The sequence below is a fragment of the Chionomys nivalis genome, chromosome 24 (genome assembly GCF_950005125.1).
Source record: "Chionomys nivalis chromosome 24, mChiNiv1.1, whole genome shotgun sequence".
Classification (NCBI taxonomy): Eukaryota; Metazoa; Chordata; class Mammalia; order Rodentia; family Cricetidae; genus Chionomys; species Chionomys nivalis.
Genome location: NC_080109.1, coordinates 35,590,230 through 35,603,503, shown reverse-complemented (window position 1 = coordinate 35,603,503; position 13,274 = coordinate 35,590,230). Strand labels below are relative to the sequence as shown.

At 34.6% G+C, this 13,274-nt stretch overlaps 1 protein-coding gene across 5 annotated transcripts in view; it reads left to right on the top strand.

The window, feature by feature from the left end:
• Positions 1-13,274, top strand: part of Bltp1 (bridge-like lipid transfer protein family member 1) — a 181,836-nt gene that overhangs the window by 50,702 nt on the left and 117,860 nt on the right. For 4 of the 5 annotated variants that reach the window (XM_057757384.1, XM_057757386.1, XM_057757385.1 and 1 more), the window contains exons 18-24: positions 472-650; positions 806-912; positions 1,821-2,029; positions 7,197-7,424; positions 8,146-8,283; positions 11,547-11,726; positions 12,760-12,888. In XM_057757384.1, coding sequence (XP_057613367.1) covers positions 472-650; positions 806-912; positions 1,821-2,029; positions 7,197-7,424; positions 8,146-8,283; positions 11,547-11,726; positions 12,760-12,888 — 1,170 coding nt within the window. The remainder of the gene's footprint in view (positions 1-471; positions 651-805; positions 913-1,820; positions 2,030-7,196; positions 7,425-8,145; positions 8,284-11,546; positions 11,727-12,759; positions 12,889-13,274) is intronic. The other variant, XM_057757383.1, reaches the window with a different exon arrangement.

The window sequence follows — 13,274 nt, the reverse complement described above, 5'->3', positions numbered from 1 at the left end:
CTTTAATCCCAGCACTCGGGAGGCAGAGGCAGGCGGATCTCTGTGAGTTCGAGGCCAGCCTGGTCTACAAGAGCTAGTTCCAGGACAGGAACCAAAAAGCTACAGGAGAAACCCTGTCTCAAAAATCAAAAAAAAAATATTCTACCTGATCCCATATTAAAATTTTGATTCTCTTAAATTATGTATCTTGTAATACCCAGTAACAACTATTGAAGATAGTCATTTTATTATTACTTGTAAACTATGCACTACTTTCTGTAATACCTGTTTTATACTTTTCAATAAGGATTTAATTTTAGTCATTGTATAATCTTATTCCAGATATCTATCTGACTTTTCAGTGTTAATATGCTATTTAAAATTTATCATTTAATTTTCAGTTTGTTTTCAAGATTTTAGAAATAGAATTAAGTATAGATAGTGTGCTATCATATTTATGTACTGATTTTTTTATTATAAATTATTTTTTAGGGAGAAGATGTTGATCTTCATTTATTTCTACCAGATTGCCACCCTAGTAAATATTCATTATTTATGCTGGTAAAGAATTGTCACCCAAATAAAATGATTCCTGAAACTGGTATTCCTGCTGAGTGTCAGAGTGGCCAGAAAACAGTTAAACCAAAATGGCGCAACGTTACTCAGGAAAAGTAAGGGCATAAAAATAGTGGTCTGAGAATTTTGTAAGCTTATAGGTAGAGAAATTTCTTTCAAATCATAAGCTTTATCTTTTAAAAAAAAGTGCTTTTATACAACTAAAGATGAAGTGTCTGAATAGATTTTTGTTTTTGTTTATATTTGGAAGGGCTGGCTGGGTTGAATGCTGGACTGTCCCTAGTGTCATGCTTACCATTGATTATACCTGGCATCCAATTTATCCACAAAAAGCGGATGAACAGCTGAAACAGTCATGTAAGTGTTTTGAATATCATTTGTGTTTTGAAACAGCTGCTGTTTTAATAGATACCTAATCAAATATAGAAAAGATAAAATTAATTTACAGGTATGTAGTCTCAAATACATACGAATTTGTATTCTTTTGACTATTTTGGAATAATTATAAATAATTTTTATTGAGCATTTACTCTGTATCAAAAACTGAATCGGGCAGTTTTTTTACTTAATTTCCCATTTAATCCTTATTAGCACTCTGTGATACAGATAATATACTTATGCTTATTTTAGAGTTAAAGAGATACATTTTCTCCAAGGTCTACCAAAGTAAAAATAGCAAAGCTGGACTACAAAGTACAGTGTCTTAAATAGTATATTTATAACACTAATTGAAAAGAAAGTTTTTAATGCAGTTTTACAACTATCATGTATTTCTGGATTATCAAAGCTAACTTGTTACATTTCTGAGTACAGAAAAAGAATTCAAGAGTTAAGTGATTTTGTTTTTGTATTTTCCAATTTGTTATGATCAAAGAACAGTTTTCATAGTTATTTATACTTATAGTATTTAATAATGTCATACATTTAAATAACTATGTGAAAACTTTAATGCCTATAGATATAATCGATGCCTAATTGTGACTTGAATTTCTATTTTAGGGACTTGTAATATTATATGTAATAGAAGCTTTTTATTTATTCTGTTCATAAATTCTAATTTATGCATATCTCTCCTTATGTTAGTGAAATTTTTTGTTTTCTTTATTATTGGTCTTTCAGGGTTTTTTTGTTAAATATTACAGATACAATATTTAAATTTTTTGTAAGTATAGTGAAATTTCTTATATTATCTTGAAGAACTTCTAAAAAGCCATTTACTTTTTTTCTGACATACTAATCTTTCCACCTCCATCAATTTATTCTAGTGTCAGAAATGGAAGAAACAATGCTATCTGTATTAAGGCCAGCCCAGAAAACATCAGAGAGAGTTGTTTCTTCTCCGTCTACTTCACCACGCCCTCCTGTTGACCCCTCAGAACTTCCACCTGATAAACTTCATGTAGAAATGGAACTCTCCCCAGATTCTCAGATAACTCTCTATGGACCGCTCTTAAATGCCTTTTTGTGTATAAAGGTATTAAGAATTTTTTTCTTTTGGTTTTTCGAGACAAGGTTTCTCTGTGTAACAGCCCTGGCTGTCCTGAAACTCACTTGGTAGCCTCAAACTCACTAACATCCACCTGCCTCTGCCTCCCAAGTGCTGGGATTAAAGGCGTGCACCACCATGGTCCAGCTAAGAAAAAGTTTTAAGCATGTGCTATAAACAGTGATAATAGAAAATTATGCCAGGGCAGGTGAAAACTGGCTGGGGAAAGGGATCCTGTATGTTTATTCCTTGGGGGAAGGAAGGGAAGAAGAAGGGGGAAAAGGGACTGTTCTCTTCAAAGCTTTCAGTTTATAAAGGCATACAGACAAGTTAGCAATTTCATAGGCTGTAACAATAGTATCAAGCATGCATTTTCAGAGTCACAAACAAACAAAACCTTTGGGGTGGATCGGACAAGGAGGCACCTTATGTCTCAGAGGGGTTTTGGCTGTAAAGCTCTCAGAAGGCTTGGAACACAGCATTGGTAACCATAGTGACCTAATGGCTTGATTTGTATTAGCCTTTTACTGGTTGAATTAAAGGGAATCTCTTTGGGGTACTTTGCTTTTGACTCCAGCTAGATGCCCAAGTGAGAATTTTTTTCTCTGAACCACAAGTATTAGAGACTCAGTACTTTTTCCTGTATAAACAGTTAATTTCCTGGACTATGTTAACTGAAACCAAGGCGAAGGATAAACACAGAATATTCATAGTTTGTTAAGAGCTGAAGACCAGTAGATTACACCTTTCTGAGTTTCTGTTAGAGCAGACATACTGCCTCCTGTTTAGGGCTCCTTTCTTATCAGTGAGTGCTGTCAATAAAGTAAGTTGTGGGGCACTAGTTTTATGTGTATTTTGGCTATGAGAACAAGGTTTGACTGAGTGAATGCTTTCACACCAGGGCTTCATGGTGTGAGGGAAGGTATCCAGTTGTTCTACAGGAAAGTCAGGTTTACACTGCTGGGATAAAGGAGAAATGTCGTGATTCCACAAGATTTATGTAGAATTAACAGTGACTTATCCAAAAGATAGGTGTTCCCACAGCTCTGCAAAATGGATTCTTCACGATATATTATTTGTGAATTTTTCTAGTGGTCTATCAGCTGTACTTTTACTAAGTATAATACTTGTGGGCTCACCACACGTTTTGTTTTTCTTTTTTTATTGATTTTTACTGAGCTCTACATTTTTTTATGCTCCCCTCCCTGCTTCTCCCCTCCCCTTCAACCCTACCCCAAAGTTTCCATGCTCCCAATTTACTCATCACACATTTTTATGGATACCTATGCTTTTCCAGTTTCTGGCTTTTATTAATAGAGCAGCAGTGGACATGAATGAACAAGTGTTTCTCTAGAAGGATGTTGAGCTCTTTGGGTGTATGCTTAAGAGTAGTATAGCTGAATCTTGAGGTAGATCTATTCTCAGCTTCGTTAATAACCACCATGCTAATTTCCATAGTGGTTGTACAAATTAGCACTCTCACCAATAATGGATGGTTGGGCCCTTATCCCACATCCTCACTAGCATGAACTGTTATTTTATTCATTTTGGTCATTCTGACTGCTGTAAGATGAAATCTCAAATAGTTTTAATATCCATTTCCCTGATGGCTAAAGGATGTTGAACATATTCAAAGTGTTTCTCAGCCATTTATGTTTCATACATGAGAACTATTTAGCTTTGTACCCATTTTTAAATTAAGTTGTTTTCTTGATTTTTCAGCTTTTATAGTTCTTTATAATACTAAGCCTCTATCATATTTGCAATTGATAAAGACCTTTTCCCATTCTATAGCTTTCCGGTTTGTCTAAATGATGGTTTCTTCCATACATAAACTTTTCAATTTCATGAGGTTCCGTTAATTAATTATTTGTCTTAGTGCTTGTACTACCAGTGTCCTGTTCAGAAAATCTTTTCCTATGCAAATAAGTACCCTACATTCGCTACATTCTCTTCTATTAGATTCAGGGTATCTGACCTTATGTTGAGGTCCTTGAATTATTTGGAGTTGAGTGTTGTTGTACAGATTGAAAGATACGGATCTATTTGCATTCTTCTACATGCGGCCATCCAGTTAGTACTAGTTGCTAGTGGGATAGAAAATAAAGGAGTAAGAGAAGGAGAGACAGCTATGGACATACTTTAATATATTGTAACTAATAAAACAGAAGTATCACTCAATATTTGAGCATAATTAGCTATGATTTCTTTTGAGCTATATTCTACAAACAGAAACTAATTTATCTCAGAATAAACCAAATTAATAAGTTTTAAGTAAATGTTCATTGTATTCTAGAATGAAGATTGAATCTAGAACTGCTTCCTTTTGGCGTAATTTTTCTGCTGATGTTGTTCTTTTGTTTTTTTGAGACAGGGTTTCTCTGTAGCTTTGGAGCCTATCCTGGAACTAGCTCTTATAGACCAGGCTGTCCTTGAACTTCTCTTGTAGCCTAAGCTGGCTTTGAACTCACAACAGTCTTCCTGTTTTCGTCTCCTAAGTACTTAAGATTACTGGATGAGCCACCATAATTGGCTCTCTCTCTCTCTCCAGGATTATAATAAACCTTTGTACCTGTCCTTTTCTCACTACAAACCATCCCAGTATTACTCCTTGTTTTCCAAATTCACGGCCTTTTATCTCACTAATTGTTATTGTTTGCGTATGTGTATTTATATACATTTCTAAATATGATCAATCAATGTGTCCTTCCCTGGAGAAGACAATTTCTTCTGCTGTCAGCATTCCTCAGTTGCCTGTAGTTCTTTTTATAGGATTGAGGTCTCGTGGGCCTTTCCTGTCTTTGGCATGCTCATTTGTGTTGTCCTTGTTTAGCTCATTTCAGGCAATCAAGTTGGTGAGACTTGGGTGTGGTTTCTGGCATTACTGGGAGACACAATCTCACAGCAGACTCCCTGATCTTATGGTCCTTACAATATTTCTTCCCTCCTTACTCAGTGTTCTCTTAACCTTAGGTGGGAGAGTGTTAGCAGATGTACTTCTTGGGATTCACAACTCTGTATTTTGATCAGTTTTGGTTTTCTGTAGTGGTCTTTATCGGTTGCAAAGCCAAGTTTCCTAGATGAAGGGTGAAGAGTACACTTACCTGTGGGTCTAAGGACAAATGTTTAGATTTTTTAGGGATTGTTCTGGTTTAGTAGTAGCTTTAATATTCATGACTTTGCAGCACTGAATAATTTGCTAGGTTTCAAGTACCAGGCATGGTTTCACTCTTGTTGAGCAGGTCTTAAGTCTAGTTAGAGAGCTATTGGGTACCACTGAGGTACACATGCCACTACTGCACCCTTAGAGTTATTGTGCCGTGCTAGTGGTTGTTCAGGTTCATGCATTATAACTGGGTAAAACTGTTGGTTGGCTGGCTAGTTGGTTGGTTGGTTTGTAGTTGGCTCAGATATTTGGGTCAGAAAGCTGTTTACAGATAAAATGACCTGAAGGATTTTTATCTGCTCCATACTTGTTTGGACTCCATGCCTGCCACATACCTGCTGAGCCTGTCTCCAAGAAATGAATGGTGTGTGTTTTTAAAAACAGAATGGTTTGAATTGAGTTTGATCAATAAACATATTCATCTTCCTTCTTTCTTTTCTTCTCTTTCCTTCCTTTTTTCCTTTCTTTTGTCCTTTCTCTCTGTTTCTTTCTCTCTTTTTCTCTATTTCTTTCTCTCTTTGTCTCTTTCTGTCTTTTTTCTTTCTCTTTTCTTCTCTCTTTCTTCCTTTCTTTGATTCATTCTCTCTCCCCTCCCTTCCCCTTCTCTTTTGTTCTCTCTTTTTTCTTTCTCCTTTTCTTTCCGTTTCTCTTTTTTCTGTTTTTTCTTTCTCTGTCATCTTTCTTTTTTCTATTCTCTCTCTCTCTCTCTCTTCTTTCTCCCTCCCACCCCCATCTTCCTCCCTCCCACCCCCATCTTCTTCTCTTTCCCCAGAGAAATGGCTCAGTGGGTAGAAGAACTTGCTTTGCAATCATGAGCACCCGTATAAAGTCATGTTCAGTTGTGTGTGCTTATAACACTAGTGTTGTGGGTCAGAGGCAAGTAGGTGAGGGAAACATACTGGCCAGCCAGCCTAGTTGAATGGTGATTCTGCAGTTCAGTGAGGTTGTGTTCTCAAAGGATAAGAAGACACCTGACATCCTCCTCTTGCCTCTGCATGTGCATACACCATTTATTCATATATTACACACATGTAGTACACATGCATATATGTGAAATTTAATGTTGGAATTAAGATATAACAGTGTTATATAAATATAACTTTTTGCTTCAGTTTGTTTCTATTATAAGCTTAAAAAATATCCTTTTCCTAGGAAAGGGTGCTGCGACCTGATGTTTATAATCTAGTCATAAAATAAAGTTGTCAGTAATCGAAGTACAGAATATGCCAAAATGCTGACTTGGTTCTCATATTTAACAATATAACAGGGATAATACTTAACAGCTTTTCTTTCATGCTCATGGATCAAATAGGTAAAATGGAAATTTATTCAGTGGAAAAAAGAACTTCAATCAAAACTGAATTTGTTTCTTAAGACAAAAAATGTTATTTACAAATTTGAGGAAATCAGAATAATAACACTTGTGTATAAAATAAAAATCAGTGAACTATCTGAAAAGAAATTTGATAATTGCTGGTAAAGCATGTTTGCATTTCATTAACAATACAAGCGGATGTTCTTAAAAGCTTTTGAATATTTTTGATAAAAATTTCAACTGGAAAATCTATAATTATATATTTATCTAATTGAACTTAGCCAAATTAATTTTCAGTAAATGGATCTGTTTTGCTCAAAGCATTTCCCTGGCATTGTCTCATGACTCTGAGAAGCAAAGATGGAAAGCAATTGAGCTCTTCCTACCTTCAGTTGTCTCTTTGAGGATTTAAATTTTTGTAAATTGTCAAAGAGCTTTACTGTATTGCATATTTCTATGCAGGATATTAATTTACTAAGAGAAATATATTTTTTCATATGATGTAAGTAGACCTAATGCTTTTAATTAAATACAGCAGTTTAGAAAGATGAATATTGTGTAAATGTAGGGCTTATAGTCATATCTCTTATTAATGATTTTTTATTTAATAATAATTGTAGAAAATTTATTATATATCTTTTTTTAGTGGCAGCTTACTTTTAAAATATTTACAGGAAAACTACTTTGGAGAAGATGACATGTACGTGGATTTTGAAGAGGCTGTCTCAAGCCCTGTCCTGTCTCTGTCAACATCCTCCAGTTCTGGGTGGACCGGTGTTGGAGTGGACAGTGATAAAAAAGAAAATGAAAGTTCAACCAAATCGATTCATCCACTTGCCTTGCGTCCCTGGGATATTACAGTGCTTGTTAATTTGTATAAAGTTCATGGGCGTCTTCCTGTGGTAAGTGTTCAAGATAAAAATGATATTGGGGTATATTATGTTATCTGTCTGGCATAAGACACTGAATATTTGTGCTTTGTTATACCCACATTAAAAAAACTTAAATTCAAAAGCTTCTGAAATTATCTCTTTATGTTTTTCTTCATTATATAATTATTTGATCATCAATGATTTTACTTGTGTTTTTTGTTTGTTTTCACTTAAGCTCCTCTTCCCTTGTGCTGTGTAACTTTAGAACATTTTGCTGTGATGTTGCAGTAACCTAGTGGCTATTCTGGAACTTTATATTTTCTTAGATTCTTGTCATGTGACCACAACCAGTTTGGGGCATTCTGGCTGCATAGGAACCCCACTCCCACCCGACCCCCACCCACAAGAAAGGTTCAGGCTTGACTCTGGAGGTTGAATTGTGTTGTAGGTTTTGGTTTAGTTTGGTTTTGCTCCACAAAGCTTGTTCTTGAACTTGTTAAAGCTGACTGTTCCTGACATACTTCCCTAAGAAGCCAGGGGCTTCAGGCCAGGGCCATTCAAGGAAGAGGGGACTCTGGAGCATCTTCTATACTGCAGGTCGTATAGTTCTTATGTTGTTAAATAGGGGACAGGACAATTAGTTTGGTTAGTATGTACTGTTATTCCTTTTGAGGAATCAAATTCTCTTAATCATGGTAAATTTTATTTTTGAAGTTTATGTTTTGATAGTGATTTTTTTTTTTAACTGTAGCATGGAACTACTGATGGTCCCGAATGCCCAACAGCATTCTTGGAAAGACTGTGTTTTGAAATGAAAAAAGGATTCAGGGAGACCATGCTGCAACTTGTCCTGTCACCCTTGAATGTGTTTGTCAGTGATAACTATCAGGTAATGTCAACATGATATAATGTAGATACTTCAGCGATTTATTATCAATACTTATGGGGTCAAAACAGTTTTAGCTTCCATATGTAGTTCTTTTTAGGTTATGTTTTTATTTTCACTGTAGTAGTTTTGTATGAATGTGGACATAGAAGAGTTGTTTGAAGAGTCCATCTTTTTTCTTTTGTGTGATTCCCTATTTATGTGATCCTAATTATGTTTTACTTCTTTTGCCCTTAGAAATGGAATGAAATAGTTCATGACTTTCTGATGTGTTTATAGAAGGGAATTAAATTCTATTAACCAGTACCATAAAAATTTAAAACACACATGTATATCCTCCTCTATCCACATTGTTTCATATTATAAGACTTTTATGCAATTATAGTTCAGTCTCACGCATTACATTGGTATGTGCTCCAAAGTTTGGCATTATTTTATCATGTGTATATTCATGTGAACACCATCAAAAGGAAAAGACAGAACTGTCATCACAGAGATCTCATTTGCATAAAACTTTAACTTGTAGAATTTGAGAAAAATCTTGCCCCTCTTTTCTGTGATGAGTGAGTTACTACAGCTGGCTTATTTCTGGGTATGTGTGTGGAGAGGAAAGGAAAGTCATCTCAGTTCCTTCTTACCCTTGATGAAATTAATAAAGGGGAAAAATCTCTTATGAGGAATTCTGAGAATCTTAGATGAATTTTTAGTTTCTTCAAATTACAGAATCATGCTTCAGTTTTTCCTCATTCACAAAAGATTTTACCAGATTAAAAAAAAACATTTTGTTTTTTGAGTTCATTATGAAGATTCACATTAACCCATATTATTGAGGTACAGCAAGTTTATAGAGATGAAATTATAAAATAAAATTTGAGAATTGGAAAAATAGTTCAGGGGAAGGAGATGTGAAAGCAGTTATAAAAATCCTGTTGATGTTTTGTTTTCTACATTATTTGGACTTCATATTTCTTCCCAAAGGCAAGGGAACTGTGTACATCCTTTTGAGATTTGCTTGCCTATTTACTTTGCTCACATTCTGTTAGAGTAAGAAAGCTCTTCTTTATTTGTCTAGACTGTTTAATGTGCTTTTGTGATAGAAAGTTTCACAATGTAATCCCCAAGGCTCACTGATGAACCACTCAAACTTTCATTATTTACTCCTCGTAGCATTACTTTTAACTCAGTGCTTTAAAATAAAAGTTCTGAAGTGAATATTGGTTGCTAGTACGATAAATGAAGCAACATACCTTTTTACTTTATGGTCGTTTCTGGTCTGTTTTGGTTGCCTAAAGCTATACAATAAAGTTAGTAGGGTTGTTAGCACCGAAGACTGTGGACCACTTCCTGACTTTTCTTCGGTGCTGGGAGTTCTCAGCAGTCCTTGGTATTTCTGAGTTTGCAGGTGCGTTGCTCATATTACTGCCTCGGTTTTCAGTGACACCCTCCCTGTGCATTGTGCATCTCTTTGTCCTAATTTTTCTCTCTTTGTATGAACACTGGTCATGTTAGGGTCCATTCACAACCTCATCTTCAAGTGATTGGTACCAGGCGGGACAGAAACCCCAACTAGCAGGACCCCTCATGTTACATGATTGTACCTGCAAAATTGTGTTTTCAAAATAATGTCATATTCTCAGGCTTCAGGACTGTGAGCCTATATTTTTAAGAATTATGATTCAACTTGATGGAATATAATGCAAAGCATAACATTTAAAATATAATACTTACTTTGATGAATTAGAAAAGTCAAAAATCCTGAGGGTTTTTCCAGTAGAAACTTTTATTATCTATTCTCTTGCATTCTTTCTGATAAGCGGAGTTAAGGCATAGAGAATAGATTAAATTTTATATAAAGTCATACAGTTCATATAAAATTAAAATTGTACAAAAGAGCTAGCTATTGCAGTCATAATTTGAAATTTCCTTTAGAAAAATTCTTACAAGATTTAGCACTTATCTTTTAAAAATGTATTAAAAAATACATTTTCAGAAGTGTATTGTAAGGCAGGAACACTAACTTCATGATAAGACCTACACACTAACACAAAAGAAAAACCATAGTAGTAATAGTTTTCTAAATATCTGTAAATTATTTTAATGTATTTTCGTTGTTGAAGACCCCAACAAAAGGGCTCTGTCTAGCTAGTTAGTAGCTTCTACATTTCGTGTAACATTGTTAGATAAAGTGAGATTCTTGGTGAGCAAAACAGTAATGGTCATTACTCAAGTGATTTTGGGGGAGAAAATAAAATTGAGAAGATTGAAATTAAAATAAATAATTTCAAGTATAAAAATTACACAAAAAGATGTATGTAGTGCTTTGGTGTCATGTTATAGGGTCTGGAGGCAAGAATTGATCATATTTGCATTTTTGAAAGATCTGTTTGGTTGTTGGTAGAGTGGGACCAAAAAGATAAAAGGTACATGTTGGAAGACTGTGCAAAGTTCTTACAGGAGGTGATAATAAATGAAAAAAGATGATAGACTCCAAAACCACAGAGAAACCCTGTCTCGAAAAACCAAAAAAAAAAAAAAAAAAAAAGAAAAAAGATGATAAATAAGATTGGAAACATATCCAGTATAGACATTTTTCAATGTGTGTGTGTGTGTCTTGGTAGCAGTCAAACTCAGGGCTTGTATACTAGGCAAAATTCTATCATTGGGCTAGAATATACCCACGCCTGTATATATTCTTAATAATGTTTCCTGAAGCCAGTGTATCAAAAAACAGTTTTTTTTTAAAAAAATATTTCCTTTGTTTCTCTAAGTATGTCTTGGATACTTAATCTTAGCTAAAAAGCTTAGAATTCAGAATGTCTTAGATTTCTCTCTGAAATACATGCTTTTTGATTGTAAGTATATAAAGTTCTCAAAATCTGTATGAACCTTGGTCCCCCTTTTAGTCCCTATATTCTTGATTATATAGTCTTTTCTCAGTTTTCTTCTTCATTTGAGCATTTTAATATCATGATTCCTAGCCTCACCATAAGATTGACCTTTTATCTTTCCTGTCAGATACTAAGTTATTTTCATTAATGTACAGCTACCTGCCTGAGAGCTGCATACTTTCAGGATTTAGTATTTTTCCTTGTGGTGGGCTCCATAGATACTGTATCAGCTAAACACAAAATGCCTAAGGTTAATTATGAAGTCTTACTTTCCAGACAGCATAATTTTATAAATTTTTATAAAGTTAATATCTGGGGGGGGAGGGTAAAGCAACTAGAAATTGCAGTGTGTTTTCTTGGACTTCTTATTGTTTTCAGCAGCGACCACCTGTGGATGAAGTACTCAGGGAAGGCCACATCAATTTGTCAGGTCTCCAGCTGAGAGCACATGCAATGTTCTCAGCAGAAGGTCTTCCCTTAGGAAGTGACTCTTTAGAATACGCATGGCTGATTGATGTGCAGGCTGGAAACCTTACAGCTAAAGTCACAGCACCACAGGTAGGTTCTCCCACTGCTGTCTCCAAGGCTCGTTCTCACAGTACTGTCTCCTGCCATCTCCTTTGTTTCCTTACTCACCTTCGTAAGAATTGCTGTATGCCAGCCTGATGTTCATTGCAGTCCAGTAGTGCCATGCTAATGGGAGCCATTCTTGACTCTCAGAACATAGCAATAGGCAAGTCATTGGCAAGTTTTACTTTTCTAAGCCATATATAATTGACTAATATGTAATTCTGTTTAGCACACAAATTTTAGAGTTTATGTGAATAAAATGGTGCTCTAATATTGGAAGCTAAATATGCTGTAATATTAAAGCTAAAGCTAATTTGGCTTTAAAATATATTACTTATAGAACAGTGCTTCTCACTTGTGCTTTTCTTATATGGAGCCACATTACTTTAATCCATAGGTAATTTAATGTTTATTGTATTTTTTGTTTTAAATGTAAAGTTCATATAGCCTAATTGCTGAAATTATGTATTTTAGAATCACATGATGTGTACCCATTGCTCAATGTGTTTATTGTTAACAACTCTAATAAATTATACAATCTGAAGAATTATTCTATTCACTGAAGCTATTAAATAGACAGAAATGCTTTAATCATTAAAGTACCTAGTTTTTTAAAATTGAAAATCAGTGTTATCATAGACAATTAGATTTTTCAAAATTAAATCTTTATTATTATGAGGTTTTAGGTGCCCTCTTCTGCAGTTACTTATGCAATGGATCGAGTTAGCTTTAGACAATGAGAAGTATAACCCTCGATTTAAAAAAGTATTTACTTTAGAAGTTGCTGAAGTGGAAATTTTAGTTGAAATTGATTTTCATTTAACAATGTATTGACGTTCACAAATGAAAAGCAGCAAGTTTATAAATGGTCTCAACATAGAAAATCATTGGATAGCCAGTATTTATTAAGTAGCAGTTATACAATTTTGAGTTATTTCAGGTCATTTTAGACTTCATAAGCTTTTGATACTGAACACATGTTTAGGATGCTAATAGTATTAACTCCTGTTTTTATCTATAGCTGGCATGTCTCTTAGAATGGGGGCAGACGTTTGTTTTTCATGTGGTATGTCGGGAGTATGAACTGGAAAGACCAAAGTCAGTAATAATATGCCAGCATGGAATTGATCGTCGGGTCTGTGAGTCCAAGGTAAGTTAACAAGCTTGCTGGTGATGTTATAACCATTTATACGTTTTAGGCTTAGCTTTAAATCAAATGAACATAGCCTTGAAGTTAATAAATAGCTCACTAATTTGAATAAATGATTTACTAAATTTATAGCCATTTAGTTATATCTAGAATGAGGTCAGATGAAAACAGAATTTTTTATTACTTTGCATTTTTACTCTTAAGATTCATATCTTATTGCACTATGATACTGTCCATCTGTAGTTTAGCTGTGCATATATATATTTTGAAATTGAAGCAATAAGACCAAGTAAATGCCTTATGTAACTCGATTCACACAGTATCCCAAAACATACTTTTAGTATGGGCATTTGCCAATATCTAACACCCCAGATTGCGTGTTCTCT